The sequence below is a fragment of the Leucoraja erinacea genome, unplaced genomic scaffold, assembly GCF_028641065.1.
Source record: "Leucoraja erinacea ecotype New England unplaced genomic scaffold, Leri_hhj_1 Leri_66S, whole genome shotgun sequence".
Classification (NCBI taxonomy): Eukaryota; Metazoa; Chordata; class Chondrichthyes; order Rajiformes; family Rajidae; genus Leucoraja; species Leucoraja erinaceus.
The window spans coordinates 80,314-97,030 of record NW_026576586.1 but is presented as its reverse complement, the minus strand read 5'-3'; the positions used below and the strand labels follow the sequence as shown (position 1 = coordinate 97,030).

General features: G+C 48.0%; 1 protein-coding gene across 1 annotated transcript in view; it reads right to left on the bottom strand.

The window, feature by feature from the left end:
- The window catches only part of acoxl (acyl-CoA oxidase-like), a gene marked incomplete at its 5' end in the record, with an annotated part of 270,744 nt that overhangs the window by 177,477 nt on the left and 76,550 nt on the right, over positions 1 to 16,717 (bottom strand). The window contains one exon of the mRNA XM_055631159.1: positions 2,597 to 2,713. Coding sequence (XP_055487134.1) covers positions 2,597 to 2,713 — 117 coding nt within the window. The remainder of the gene's footprint in view (positions 1 to 2,596; positions 2,714 to 16,717) is intronic.

Genomic DNA, 16,717 nt, shown 5'->3' with positions numbered 1-16,717 from the left:
TCGCCAGGCTTTGTCCCGCCCCGCCACCCCAAGCCCCCCCCCCCCCCCCCCCCCCTCCATCAGTCTGAAGAAGGGTTTGCACCCGAAACCTCGTCTGTCTATTGCCTCCACAGATGCTGCCCGACCCGCTGAGTTCCTCCAGCACTCTTGTTTTGAGAGATAGGTTTAAGGTGAGGGGGGAAAGGTTTAATAGGAACCAGAGGGGTAATCTTTTCACACAAAGGGTGGGTGGGTGTATGGAACGAGCTGCCAGAGGAGGTAGTTGAGGCTGGGTCAATCGCAGCGTTTAAGAAACAATTAGACAGGTCCATGGATAGGGCAGGTTTGGAGGGATATGGACCAAACAAGGGCATGTGGGACTAGTGTAGATGGGACATGTTGGTTGGTGTGGGCCTGTTTCCACGCTGTACCATTCCATGACTCGATCAACATTTGCTTTAACTTCTATGTTTCTACAAATTGGCAGCGAAGGTAAAAAAGTCTGGAAACCGCAGCAATTTGGATTGTAGCTGAGATAATAGTCAATAGACAATAGACGCAGGAGTAGGCCATTCGGCCCTTCAAGCTAGCACCGTCATTCAATGGCTGATCATCCACAATCAGTACCCCGTTCCTGCCTTCTCCCCATATCCCCTGACCCCGCTATCTTTAAGAGCCCAATCTAGCTCTCTCTTGAAAGCATCCAGAGAACCGGCCTCCACCGCCCTCTGAGGCAGAGAACCGGCCTCCACAGACGGCCATTCCAGAGACAACAAGTCAAACAGGGAGGTGAAAAGTTTGTTCTGAACAAAGAAGTGTTCAATAAACATGTTTGAGGTATTTTGAGGAACTGTGTTAGTGTTGTTGCGGGAAGTATTAATAACTACAGCCAGTAGCTATTTCCTTCACCTTTAGAATGTTCTACTTAAGCAAAATGGAAATTGATCACAATCTTTAATTTCCTATTATCAAATGTCACAAGGCATCTTCTAAAATCACAGCACTTTAGGCAAGGCACAAAGAGCGGACAGAACTCGATGGCTCAGGCAGCATCTGTGGAGAGAATTAATGGGCAATGTTGCAGGTGGAGACTGAATAAGTTGTCTCCAATTTGTTTAGTTTCAGTTTAAGGCAGACAACAATGCTGGAGAAACTCAGCGGGTGAGGCAGCATCTATGGAGCGTAGGGACAGGTGACGTTTCGGGTCGAGACCCTTCTTCAGACTGATGTGGGGAGGGGGGTTGAAGAAGAAAGGAAGAGGCGGAGACAGTGGGCTGTGGGAGAGCTGGGAAGGGGAGGGGAAGGAGGGAGAAAGCAGGGACTACCTGAAATTGGAGAAGTCAATGTTCATACCGCTGGGGTGTAAACTACCCAAGCGGAATATGAGGTGCTGCTCCTCCAATTCACGGTGGGACTTTAGTTTAGTTTAGTTTAGTTTAGTTTAGTTTAGTTTAGTTTAGTTTAGTTTAGTTTAGAGATCCAGCATGGAAACACTTGGGCCCACCAAGTCCGTACCGACCAGCGATCCCCGCACACTAACACTACCCTACACATACTAGGAACAATTTACATTTTTTACCGAAGCCTATTAACCTACAAACCTGCACATCTTTGGAGTGTGGGAGGAAACCGGAGATCTCGGAGATAGTGGAGTCAGGGGATATGGGGAGAGGGCTGGAACGGGGTACTGATTGTGGATGATCAGCCATGATCACATTGAATGGCGGTGCTGGCTCGAAGGGCCGAATGGCCTTCTCCTGCACCCATTGTCTATTGTCTAAAACCTACACGCGTTCACGTGGAGAAGGTACAAACTCCGTGCAGACAACGCCCGGGTCTCTGGCGCTGTGAGGCAGCAACTCGACCGCTGCTGCCCAAGTTGCTCCAGAACTTTGTGTTTTACTCCAGATTTACCTGCCGATCCTTGTGCCTCCACAATAGTGCAACACAGGCAGATACGCCAGATTAGAGCCTGCATAGGGGTCCTTCGGACAATGGCAGCGGTAAGTGCCCCTAGTCTTGGACGTTTTAACGAAAGGCATCTCTGTGTGGTATCTCAGCTGCACGGAGGCGGAGAGGAGAGCTCTTCAGCGCGTCGTCCACAGAGCGCAAAAGATTATTGGGGCACCGCTACCAGCCTTGGAGGGCATCTACCACACACGGTGCCTCAGGAAGGCCGTCAGCATCCATAAAGACTCCTCACACCCTTGTAATAGTCTGTTCGAACTCTTACCTTCCGGCAGACGTTCCAAGGCCTTCTACGCCCGAACCTCCAGACTCAGAAACAGCTTCATCCCCAGAGCTATAGCGGCTCTGAACCAGCCCTGTTGAGTGCCCCCCATTCACCCCCATGGACTGTCTCCCTCTGATGGTCACGTCGCACATGGACCCGGCACAGACACATTTGCACTTTAGACTGTTTTACTGTTCTTTTTATAAATCATGTTTCTCTGGGTATCTAAATTTTATTAGTTGTTTAAGTTATGACATCGGATGGAAGATGCATAATAAATCTCGTTGCACATATGTGCAATGACAATAAAATATATTATTATTATTGTTATTATTATTTAGACCAGCGTCCACATTGTGGCACACAACGTGCCAGGTGACCTACCTGCCGGTGAAGGTGAGTGCGAGCGAGGCGGCCAGGTGAGGCATCAGGCGCAGGTACTGGGTCTGGTGGTCGATGATCTTCACCTCCTCCTTGTCCTTGGGTCCGAACTGCCGCCGACTGACATCAAAACAATGGAGACAGGAGCAATACATTAGCATAGTGTGTGAGGAAGGTTCACGCAGTGCCTCTTAGCCCATCACAACACGCAAGCACCTTATTCCCAGGGGAGAGGAGAGTGTTAGATTATCCCAACATTAGACAATAGACAATAAGGATAAGGGGGAAGTCTTTTAGGTGTTGGACAGGCTAGATGCAGGAAGATTGTTCCCGATGTTGGGGAAGTCCAGAACAAGGGGTCACAGTTTAAGGATAAGGGGGAAGTCTTTTAGGACCGAGATGAGAAAACTTTTTTTCACTCAGACAGTGGTGAATCTGGAACTCTCTGCCACAGAAGGTAGTTGAGGCCAGTTCATTGGATATATTTAAGAGGAGTTAGATGTGGCCCTTGTGGCTAAAGGGATCAGGGGGAATGGAGAGAAGGCAGGTACGGGATACTGAGTTGGATGATCAGCCATAATCACATTGAATGGCGGTGCAGGCTCGAATGGCCGAATGGCCTACTCCTGCACCTATTGTCTATGTTTCTATGTGCAGGAAGAGGCCATTCGGCCCTTTGAGCCAGCACTGCCATTCAATGTGATCATGGCTGATCATCCACAATCAGTACCCCGTTCCTGCCTTCTCCCCATATCCCCTGACTCCGCTATCTTTAAGAGCCCTATCTAGCTCTGTCTTGAAAGTATCCAGAGAACCGGCCACCACCGCCCTCTGAGGCAGAGAGTTGCACAGACTCACCCCTCTCTCTGTTGACACTTTCAATGCCTTGATTGGTGCAAGACCAATTTCCCTCTGGGATAAATAAAGTTGTATTGTACCGTATCGTATAATAGACATACACAAAGTGCTGGAGTAACTCAGCAGGTCAGGCAGCATCTCTGGTGATTAAGGATAGAGGATGTTTTGGATTGGGACACCTCTTCAGTCTGGTTCCCCTGCTTTCATCCTAGTATCTCTCTCAGCATCACATCTTGCCCGGTCAACAATGGACTCCACCCTTCCTGAGCTCATCCGATGCTGCCCCTGATATGTTCTGCCCTTTTCTCACCTCCCGTCGGTCTCCAGAAATGCTGACCAGCCTGCTATTACTCCAGTATGTTATGTCCATAGACTGAGTTCAGATCCGTTGGTCTGCTCCCCCAATGCAATATTCCACCACTCACCCATTCCCCCAACGCAATATTCCACCACTCACCCATTCCCCCCAACTGCGCAGCTGCGGCTCATTTTCCGTCATCCCCAGCACTCACTCCCACTCCTCTTCACCCTCCGTCTTCTTTCCCCTCTCCTCTCCTCTTCCCCTCCCCAATCCCTCCCTCACTTCTCCCCTACCCTCAGTAACTCCCTCACTCCCTCCATAACTCCTCTCCCCTCCCTACCCCCCCTCCTATCCCCCACAACCACCCCCCCCCGCTATCCCTCCTCACCTCCCCCTTTGCTCCCCTCTCCCTCTATTCCTCCTCCTCCCCCACCAGACATGAAGTAGGAAAAAAACAGATAAAAGAGGAAGAGATAGATTTCTCCGGGGATTTCGAAATTCGGTGGCCCCATCGTGGCGAGGCCCCACCCCTGCGGTGGCCCCATCGTGGCGAGGCTCCACCACCACAGTGGCCCCATCGTGGCGAGGCTCCACCACCACAGTGGCCCCATCGTGGCGAGGCCCCACCACCACCGCGGTCTTGATGCCTCCTGGATCAGCGCGTAGAACCCCGTCCGGGGCCTCGTGGGTAGAAGCCCAGGTCGGAGGAAACGGCCGGTGGCGCCCGCGGCTGGGCACCACGGAGGCCGTGAAGTGGGCTCGGCCGTTCACTCGACACCACGGAGGCACCCGCAGACTCAGCTCCAGCCGGCGGAGCGTCAGTGTTGCTCACTCCACTCCTTCAGCTTTATATTGTCCTCGCCAGGCGAGACGGGCGCCACACGTGACTGACAGCGCACCCGGCCAATCAGTGCGGCGATGGTCCGCAAATAGAAAAAAAGGCAAAACCGGAAGAGCACAAGGTCAGAGTTTTAGTTACCTATAGATTATATATTAACGCTGCAGGATTCCCTAAAAGTTAATTTGCAAGTTGAATCGGTAGTAAGGAAGGCAATCGCAATGCTAGCATTTATTTCAATAGTGCTAGAATACAAAAACAAAGATCTAATGCCATTCAGGCCACATTTGGAATATTGTGAGCAGTTTTGGGCACATTATCTGAGGAAGGATGTGCTGGCTCTGGAGAGGGTCCAGAGGAGGTTTACAAGAATGATCCCAGGAATGAGTGGGTTAACATATGCTGAGCGGTTGACAGTACAGGGCCTGTACTCGCTGGAGTTTAGAAGGACGAGGGGACACCTTATTGAAACTTACCAAATAGTGAAAGGCCTGGATAGAGTGGACGTACGGAGAATGTTTCAACCAGGACTAGAGGTCACAGCCTCAGTATCAAAGGACGTTCCTTTAGGAAGGAGATGAGGAGACATTTCTTTAGTCAGAGGGCGGTGAATCTGTGGAATTGTTTGCCACAGACAGCTGTGGAGGCCAAGTCAATTGATATTTTTAAGGTCGAGACAGATTCTTGATTGGTATGGGTGTCAGGGGTTATGAGGAGAAGGCAGGAGAACGGGGATAGGAGAGAGATATAGATCAGCCATGATTCAATGGCGGAGTAGATTGATGGGCCGAATGGCCTAATTCTTCTCTATCACTTGATGGGCCGAATGGCCTAATTCTTCTCTGTGACCGTATGATCTAATTAGCCAAATGTATTTGTCAGAGGCCACTTTGGCTTCTTAAACCTCAAACCAGACTTCTCACAGGGGTCATTGCAAAGTTAACGCATCATAGAAACCACATCAACCAGTTGGATAGCAGTAAAAGGATTGGTCCAAGTTTGCATGGATTTATGAAGGGGAAGATCCTGCTCGACTAATCTTCTGGAATTTTTTGAGGATGTGACAAGTAAAATGGATTAGAGGGGAGCCAGTGGATGTAGTGTATCTGGACTTTCAGAAAGCCTTTGATAAGTTCCCATACAGGAGATTAGTGGGCAAAATTAGAGCACATGGTATTGGGGTTATGGTATTGACATGGATAGAGAAGTGGTTGGCAGACAGGAAACAAAGAGTAGGGATTAACGCGTCCCTTTCCGAATGGCAGGCAGTGGCGAGTGGAGTGCTGCAAGGCTCGGTGCTGAGGCCGCAACTATTTACCATATATATTAATTATTTAGATGATGGTATTAAAAGTAACACTAGCACATTTGCAGATGACACAAAGCTGGGTGGCAGTGTGAACTGTGAGGAGGATGCTATGAGGTTGCAGGGTGACTTGGACAGGTTGGGTGAGTGGGCAGATGCATGACATATGCAGTTTAAAGTACATTAATATACATAAATGTCTGAAGAAGGGTTTTGGCCCGAAACGTTGCCTATTTCCGTCGCTCCATAGATGCTGCCTCACCCGCTGAGTTTCTCCAGCATTTTTGTCTACCTTCTTACACATAAATGTGATGTTATCCACTTTGGCGTCAAGAACAAGGAGGAAGATTATTATCTGAATGGTGTCAGGTTAGAAAAAAGGGAAGTGCAACGAGACCTGGGGATCCTTGTTCACCAGTCACTGAAAGTAAACATGCAGGTACAGCAGGCAGTGAAGAAAGCTAATGGCATGTTGGCCTTTATAACAAGAGGATTTGAGATAGGAGTAAAAACCAGCAAAACCAAGGAACTGATTGTGGACTTTGAAAGGGGTAGGATAGGGACCCACAATCCCATTTACATCAACATTACATGGTGGAAAGGGTCAAGAGCTTCAAATTCCTGGGCGTGCATATTTCCGAAGATCTTTCCTGGGCCCAGCACACTAATGCAATTAAAAAGAAGGCACATCAGTGCCTCTACTTCCTGAGAAGATTACGGAGAGTTGGTTTGTCAAGGAGGACTCTCTCGAACTTCTACAGGTGCACAGTAGAGAGCATGCTGACCAGTTGCATCGTGGCTTGGTTCGGCAACTTGAGCGTCCAGGAGCGGAATAGAATGCAGAAAGTTGTGACCACTGCCCAGTCCATCATCAACTCTGACCTCCTCACCATCGAAGGGATCTATCGAAGTCGCTGCCTCAAAAAGGCTGCCAGCATCAACAAGGATCCACACCGTCCTGGCCACGCACTAATCTCTGCGCTACCATCGAGCAGAAGGTACAGATGCCTGAAATCTGGTACATCCAGGTTCAGGAACAGCTACTTCCCCACAGCCATCAGGCTATTAAACTCACCAACAAACAGATTCTGAACTGTAACAGCCTATTGCACTTTATCTGTTTATTTATGTGTGTATCGAACTGATTTGTTCAGTATTTATGTCTACAATATTCTGTTGTGCTGCAGCAAGCAAGAATTTAATTGTCCTATCTGGGACACATGACAATAAACTCTCTTGACTTGACTTGACTTGACTTGAAGAGATCCTACTGCAGTTGGACAGGGCCCTGGTACAGGGATCTTTACCAAATCTCGTTGCACTTATGTGCAATGACAATAAAAGATATTATCATTATTATTATTATTATAAACATATAAAATTATAAAATGACTGGACAAGGTAAATACAGGAAAAATGTTCCCAATGATGGGCGAGTCCAGAACCAGGGGCCACAGTCTAAGAATAAAGCGGAGGCTGTTTAGGACTGAGATGAGAAAAAAAACGTTTTCACCCAGAGAGTTGTGAATTTTGTGGAATTCCCTGCCAAAGAGGGCAGTGGAGGCCAATTTACTGGATGGATTTAAGAGAGAGTTAGATAGAGCTCTAGGGGCTAGTGGAATCAAGGGATATGGGGAGAAGGCAGGCATGGGTTATTGATTGGGGACAATCAGCCATGATCACAATGAATGACGGTGCTGGCTCGAAGGGCCGAATAGCCTCCTCCTGCACCTATTGTCTATGTTTCTGTGTTTAGTTGCTTCTTTGAATCGTTTATTACAGTGGGGAAATCACAATGGTGTTCTTTTATCAGAGGGATTAGGAGAGGTAACCAGAGCTCAGAAACGGCTGCAGACAGCATCAGTCCTACTTAGTTCAAGTCATTCACAGAAACATCGGAAATAGGTGCAGGAGTAGGCCATTTGGCCCTTCATGCCAGCACCGCCATTCAATGATCATGGCTGATTATCCCCAATCAGTACCCCGTTCCTGCCTTCTCCCCATATCCCCTGACTCTGCTATCTTTAAGAGCCCTATCTAGCTCCCTCTTGAAAGTATCCAGAGAACCGGCCTCCACCGCCCTCTGAGGTAGAGAATTCCACAGACTCACCACTCTCTGTGTGAAAAAGTGTTTCCTCATCTCCGTTCTAAATGGCTTACCCCTTTTATTCTTAAACTGTGGCCCCTGGTTCTGCACTCCCTCAACATCGGGAACATGTTTCCTGCCTCTAGCATGTCCAAACCCTTAATAATCTTATATGTTTCAATAAGATCCGGTTAGGACAGCACTTTGGGACTTTATTCCTTGGAGTGCACGAGGCTGGGAGGTGATCTTGTCGGGGTGGATAAAATCACGAGGGGAATAGATAGGGTGAAGGCACAGGTTCTTTTCATGTTAGGGGAATAATAGGTTTAAGGTGAGAGGGGAAAGATTTGATCGGAACCCAGGGAGGTAACGTTTGCACTCAGAGGATGGTGGGTGTACGGAACAAGCTGCCAGAGTCCCACAGGCAGATGGGCAGGAAAGGTTTAGAGGGATCTGGGCCAAAGGCAGGCAAATGGCACTGGCTTAGATGGGGCATCTTGGTGGCCATGGACACATTAGGGCCAAAGGGCCTGTTTCCATGCTGTACGACTCTGTCATTCCCCATGTTTGAATTCTTAGAATAAAGGGGAGGCCATTTAAGACTGAGGTGAGAAAAAACGTTTTCACCCAGAGAGTTGTGAATTTGTGGAATTCCCTGCCACAGAGGGCAGTGGAGGCCATGTCACTGGATGGATTTAAGAGAGAGTTAGATAGAGCTCTAGGGGCTGGTGGAATCAAGGGATATGGGGAGAAGGCAGGCACGGGTTACTGATTGGGGACGATCAGCCATGATCACAATGAATGGCGGTGCTGGCTCGAAGGGCCAAATGGCCTCCTCCTGCACCTATTGTCTATGTTTGTGTTTCTAACCTTTGGTTCTGAAGTGAGAATGCGACCAGACTGATACCTAACGAGCCCACGTTATTCCTGCTCCTGACACATCAACAAATGGGGGAAGAAGGCAGGTCTAAAATGTTTACCAGCTTATTCACCTTCTGCAATGCTACAAGCATGCTGATGTCTACAGTCATTCTCACACCAGAAATGTGCAGGAAATCATTTTGCAGACATTATACACGAGGAAACACAAATGTATTCTGAAAGCTACAAAGGGCATTTAGCTCTCAAAAGGAAGTCAACCTTTGATTTTAAATGGCAATTGATTGCGGCAGGCGATAACTCCACAGTAAACAGGCGCAGTTGTCGCGACCCTGTGTGCGTGTGCGTGTGTGTGTGCGTGTGTGTCGGTCGTGAGGCTTGATGTCAAGTGGGCCAGACAGCCTTTAGCACAGTGTCAGCAGGATCTCAACAACATCCTAAGCCGCTGGTCAGGAGTGTTTATGTGCAGCATTTGTCACTGCATGTCATGTTGTCACTTGTGGGCGGAGCACCAAGGCAAATACCTTGTATGTGAATACTTGGCCAATAAACTTATTCATTCATTCATTCTAAATGCGCAGTGGTGCAGCGGTAGAGTTGCTGCCTCTCAGCGCCAGAGACTCGGGTTCCATCCTGACTACGAGTGCTGTCTGTGCGGAGTTTGCACGTTCTCCCCACGAACACGTGGGTTTTCTCCTGATGCTCACGTTTCCTCCCACATCCTTCTTCTTCTTCTCGAGTCCACACACAAGATTAGAAGTTGTTCAACCAGAGCTGAACACACTCGGATCTCGGCATCTGCACGCAATGGTGCCTGTCTTGTCGCTTCTTGTGTGCGGTGATGGAAAGGTCGGTGGAAACAGGGCCGCGATCGACGTGAACGCTCTTTCCTTGACCCCCTTCCCACATCCCAAAGACGTGCAGGTTTGTTGGTTTAATTGGCTTCTGTAAATTGTCCCAAATATGTGGAATATAACTAGTGTTCAGGTGATCGCTGGTCGGCGCCGACTCGGTGGGCCGAAGGGCCTGTTTCCATGCTGAATCCCCAAATTAAACTAAACTAAACAACCTCTGAAGCACGTTAGGATAGGGAATGTTGGGAATTCTAGAGCTCAGGGCCCACTTGAAAGGCAGATGGATCTTGAGGTTTGGAGGGCAATGGGCCAAATGCAGGCAAATGGGACTAGCACAGTATGCCAACTTGGATGGCATGGATAAGATGGGCCGAAGGGTTTATTTCCATGCTGTACAGCTCCATGACTATGAAAGTAGGGCCAAAGGGCCTGTTTCCAAGTTGTACGACTGTGATTCCCTGTGTTTGAACTTTTAACCTTTGGTTCAGGACTGAGAATGCGACCATTGTCCAGACTGATACGTGTCCACATTTCTCCTGGTTCGGACACCTCACCAAATGGGGAGAAGGCAGCAACGGGGTCCTGATTGTGGATGATCAGCCATGATCACATGATCACCAGATTGATCCCTGGGATGGCGGGACTGTCATATGAGGAAAGATTGAAAAGACTAGGCTTGTATTCACTGGAGTTTAGAAGGATGAGGGGGCATCTTATAGAAACATGGAAACAGAGTAAAAGGACTGGACAAGCTAGATGCAGGAAAAATGTTCCCAATGAACTCCCAGAACCAGGGAACAGTCTTAGAATAAAGGGGAGGCCATTAATTAACTAAGACTGAGGTGAGAAAAAACTCCCCAATCAATAACCTGTGCCTGCCTTCTCCCCATATCCCTTGATTCCACTAGCCCCTAGAGCTCTATCTAACTCTCTCTTAAAAGAGCCCTATCTAGCTCTCTCTTGAAAGTATCCAGAGAACCGGCCTCCAACACCCTCTGAGGCAGAGAATTCCACAGACTCACAACTCACTGTGAGAAAAAGTGTTTCCTCGTCTCCGTTCTAAATGGCTTACCCCTTATTCTTGGGGCCCAATTCGGCTCCTATCACTTATGAACTTATGAAAATAAACGTATGAATACCTCTGTCCAAGAATGCAAGTGAGTTATAGATGCAGCCCAGTCCATCACACAGATCAGACTACCCACCATTGACTCCATTAACAGCCTTGCCTACTGTTATAAGAATATATTAAACGGAACTCCCATAAACTGAGGTCGTACTCCCGATCTTCCAACCAACCTCAATACAGCCCTTGTACTTTTTATCTGCACTTTTTCTATTGCCATAACACCACATTCTACATCCATATCCTTTCTCTTTTGAACAACCTATTGTATTTGTGTATAGTTTGTCAATAATGTTTTTATTATTAATGTTTAATGTTTTATGAGTCATTCCTAAATGTCACTGTATGTCATGTTGTCACTTGCGGGTGGAGCACCAAGGCAAATTCCTTGTATGTGAATACTTGGCCAATAAACTTATCCATTCATTCATTCATTCATTCATTCATTCATTCATTCCTTTGTGTGTACTCATGTATGGTGTGCGTAGGAAGGAATTGCAGATGCTGGTTTACATCGAAGGTAGACACAAAATGCTGGAGTAACTCAGCGGGACAGGCAGCATCTCTGGATAGAAGGAATGGGCGATGTCTCTGATCGAGACCCTTCTTCAGACGGGGGAAGAGGAAAACAAACGTTTTGGAAGGGTAAGGTGTGAAAACGAGAGATCAAAGGGGACGAAGTTCAAGGAAAATGTAGAAGATCATTGTTAGATAGGGGAAGGTGACAACAAAGTAACACTCCTTCAACCTCATCTACTGTATCTGCTGTTCCAGGTGCGGACTCCGAAATATCAGCGAGACCAAACACAGGCTCGGCAATCGTTTCGCTGAACACCTCTGCTCAGCCCGCCTAGACCAACGTGATCTCCCGGCTGCTACACATTTTAACTCCCTCTCCCATTCCCACACTGACCTTTCTGTCCTGGGCCTCCTCCACTTTCAAAGTGAGGCCCAATGCAAATGGGAGGGGCAGCTTACTTGGGCTTGGGCAGTTTACAGCCCAGCGGTATGAATGTTGACTTCTCTAACTTCATGTAACCCTTGCTTTCCCTCTCTTCAACCTTCCACCATCCTAGTTGTCCAACCAGTCTGACTGTCCTCCTGATTAAACTTTACCTTGCATGCCTCGTTGTCATCTTCCCCAGGCTAACAATGATCTATTCTCCTTGATCTTCATTCTCTTTGATCGCACGTTTTCACACCTTACCCTTCCATATCACTCGTTTCCCTCTCGTCTGCATCTCAGTCTGAAGAAGGGTCTCGGCCCGAAATGTTGCCAGTTTCGGCCCCTTCTCTCCAGGGATGCTGCCTGACCCGCTTTCCATGTATAGTATGATTGCCTGGATAGTTTGTCGTTGTATCTCAGTGCACGTGACGGGGTGAAGGAAAGAGCGTTCACATCGATCGCGGCCGGCCCGTTTCCACCAATCTTTCCACCACCATGCACAAGAAGCACAAGAAGCGACAAGGCAGACATAGAAACATAGAAATTAGGTGCAGGAGTAGGCCATTCGACCCTTCCAGCCTGCACCGCCATTCAATATGATCATGGCTGATCATCCAACTCAGTATCCCGTACCTGCCTTCTCTCCATACCCTCTGATCCCCTTAGCCACAAGGGCCACATCTAACTCCCTCTTAAATATAGCCAATGAACTGGCCTCAACTACCCTCTGCGGCAGAGAGTTCCAGAGACTCACCACTCTCTGTGTGAAAAAAGTTCTTCTCATCTCGGTTTTAAAGGATTTCCCCCTTATCCTTAAGCTGTGACCCCTTGCCCTGGACTTCCCCAACATCGGGAGCAATCTTCCTGCATCTAGCCTGTCCAACCCCTTAAGAATTTTGTAAGTTTCTATAAGATCCCCTCTCAATCTCCTAAATTCTAGAGAGTATAAACCAAGTCTATCCAGTCTTTCTTCATAAGACAGTCCTGACATTCCAGGAATCAGTCTGGTGAACCTTCTCTGCACTCCCTCTATGGCAATAATGTCCTTCCTCAGATTTGGAGACCAAAACTGTACGCAATACTCCAGGTGTGGTCTCACCAAGACCCTGTACAACTGCAGTAGAACCTCCCTGTTCCTATACTCAAATCCTTTTGCTATGAAAGCTAACATACCATTCGCTTTCTTCACTGCCTGCTGCACCTGCATGCCTACTTTCAATGACTGGTGTACCTTGACACCCAGGTCTCGCTGCATCTCCCCTTTTCCTAGTCGGCCACCATTTAGATAATAGTCTGCTTTCCCGTTTTTGCCACCAAAATGGATAACCTCACATTTACCACATTATACTGCATCTGCCAAACATTTGCCCACTCACCCAGCCTATCGAAGTCACCTTGCAGTCTCCTAGCATCCTCCTCACAGCTAACACTGCCCCCCAGCTTAGTGTCATCCGCAAACTTGGAGATATTGCCTTCATCATTGTATGCAGATGCCGAGACGTGTGTTCAGCTCTGGCTGAACAACTTCTAATCTTGTGTGTGGATAAGAACTACACGTGACAATATTACCGCAATACCAGCACCAAACTAAACCTCTTTGTTATGAGAAACAAGGAACCACAGTGGCAGTGTATCTACGTACACAAAGTCACAAAAACCTGCCGAACTTACACAATAAGCCATCAGACATAAACTCAACGTTGGCCTTTATCCACACAGTTAAAATAAGGAAGTAACATCTTAGTGGCGTAAACATTTGCCAGACTGTCTAGAGTAACGCACGCAGTTATGGTCAAGTGGCCAAGCAGGGTCAGGAGTTGTTCACTGACATTTTCTGGATAGGACAGGTTTGGAGGGGTATGGGCCAAACAAAGCAGGTGGGACCAGTGTAAATGGACATGTTGGGCTGTGTGGGCCAGTAGGCCTAAGGGGCTGTTTCCATGCTGCAAAACCCTATGACTCTGTTTGTTACAACAACGGAACAATTCAATTTTTACGTGCTGCGGTGTAAAGGACCTGTCCCACTTTCACCACCTAATTCACAACCTTTTTTACTCGTGGACATTTTTCCTCATGCAAAACATGAACCACCCCGACCTACTTGATGCCGCGAGTACCTACGACCAGCATCACAGCCTGCTACGACCCATCTACCACCTCGTGATGACCATGCTGCGAGTATGAGTCAAGGGCAGAGGTCGTGAATTAGGTCTTGAAAGTGGGACAGGCCCTTAATAGGCCCTTGATCGCAATTACTCACAGGTTAATATATTATCATTAACAATACCATAAATTAATAACTATAATATGAGGAAACCATTACAGTGCAAAACCGAAGTCTGGAGAGCAACCAAAGACACAGAACATAGAAGATCACAGTTGCTGTGGTTAGTGTTGTGTAGGGCCAAAGTCTCAGCTGAGAGGTAGAAACTGCCAATGCTGGTTAAGACACAAAAGTGCCGGAGTACCTCACCGGGTCAGGCAGCATCGCTGGAGAACATGGATAGGTCTGAAGAAGTGTCTTGATCTGAAACATTACCTATCCGTGTTCTCCACAGATGCAGCCTGACCCACTGAGTTACTCCAGCACTCTGTGAAACGTCACCTATCCATGTTCTCCACAGATGCTGCTGCACCCGCTGAGTTACTCCAGCACTCTGTGAAACGTCACCTATCCATGTTCTCCACAGATGCAGCCTGACCCGCTGAGTTACTCCAGCACTCTGTGAAACGTCACCTATCCATGTTCTCCACAGATGCTGCCTGACCCGCTGAGTTGCTCCAGCACTCTGTGAAACGTCACCTATCCATGTTCTCCACAGATGCTGCCTGACCCGCTGAGTTACTCCAGCACTCTGTGAAACATCACCTATCCATGTTCTCCACAGATGCTGCCTGACCCGCTGAGTTACTCCAGCACTCTGTGAAACGTCACCTATCCATGTTCTCCACAGATGCTGCCTGACCCGCTGAGTTACTCCAGCACTCTGTGAAACATCACCTATCCATGTTCTCCACAGATGCTGCCTGACCCGCTGAGTTATGGTGCAGCAGCATTCTATGGAGCTAAGGAAATAGGCAACTTTTCGGGCTGAAATCCTTCTGGAAATAGGCAACGTTTCGGGCCGAAACCCTTACGGGGTTCGGCCAGAAACGTTGCCTATTTCCTTAGCTCCACAGATGCTGCCTGACCCGCTGAGTTACTCCAGCACTCTGTGAAACGTCACCTATCCATGTTCTCCACAGATGCTGCCTGACCCGCTGAGTTACTCCAGCACTCTGTGAAACGTCACCTATCCATGTTCTCCCACAGATGCTGCCTGACCCCGCTGAGTTACTCCAGCACTCTGTGAAACGTCACCTATCCATGTTCTCCACAGATGCTGCCTGACCCGCTGAGTTACTCCAGCACTCTGTGAAACGTCACCTATCCATGTTCTCCACAGATGCTGCCTGACCCGCTGAGTTACTCCAGCACTCTGTGTCCTTCTCAGGTGCTTTAGTTGGGAAAAGCCAGAGAACACGTTCACCAGAATGATACTGGAGCTTAAAAACACAGTCTAGCTTGTCAGCAAGTTTCCAGGGTGGAAAATGGCAGTGTGGCCTTGACATGATTCCTCTACTTAATTCTTCATCCCAAAATGTCCCACCAAGCCAGTCAATTCACGGGTGCAGATATTGGCCAAGTCCGTACTGAAACGAAAATAGGCCAATATTTTCATACAATATTTCTTCCCATTCCTTCCAGAGATAAGAGTACTTAGCCATTTACCACCCAGAGTATACATGGTTGTTGCCAATGTCCACGGTGTCACGTGTACTGACGTACAGTGAAAACTTTTGTTGCCTGCTATCCAGTCAGCGGAAAGACAATACATGATTACTGTGAAGGTGGCAGCACAGGTAGGAAACATAGTAAATAGACAATAGACAATAGGTGCAGGAGTAGGCCATTCGGCCCTTCCAGCCAGCACCGCCATTCAATGTGATCATGGCTGATCATCCCCAATCAGTACCCCGTTCCTGCCTTCTCCCCATATCCCCTGACTCCGCTATCTTTAAGAGCCCTATCTAGCTCTCTCTTGTTAGCATCCAGAGAATAATAATAATAATAAAAATAATAATAATATATTTTATTGTCATTGCACATAGGAGCAACGAGATTTGTTATGCAGCTTCCATCCGATGTCATAACTTAAACAAATAAAATGTAGATACTCAGAGAGAAACATGAATTATAAAAACAGTAAAACAGTAAAACAGTTTTCTGCGGCTTCCACCGCCCTCTGAGGCAGAGAATTCCACACTCACAACTTAAGAAGGCATTCAGGACACCTGCTTTTATTGGCAAAATGTAAGTGGAGGAAAGTTATAGTAAACCTTCATAAAACATTGGTCCCGCCGCAGTTGAGATGCTGAATGCTTATTTGGTTGCCACACGAAACAAAGTGAGGCTGCAGAGGAAGGTATACAAAAAAGCTGGAGAAACTCAGCGGGTGCAGCAGCATCTATGGAGCGAAGGAAATAGGCAACGTTTCGGGCCGAAACCCTTCTTCAGACTGATCGGGGGCGGGGGTGGGCGGGGACAAGAAAGGAAAAAGGAGGAGGAGCCCGAAGGCTGGGGGATGGGAGGAGACAGCAGGGGGACTGAGGAAGGGGAGGAGACAGCAAGGACTAACAAAATTGGGAGAATTCGATGTTCATGCCCCCAGGATGCAGACTCCCCAAACGGAATATGAGGTGCTGTTCCTCCAATGTCCGGTGCTGCTCGCTGTGGCCATGGAGGAGACCCAGGACGGATTCTGCAGTTCCTTCTTAAACAGAGGCTGCAGAGGAGTTTATCAGATGTTGCATGGGGCGGAGTGCCTCTGTATGAAATGGCCAGGCAGATATGGCTTATTGTTCTTCAAACCAAAGATGCTGAGGGGGA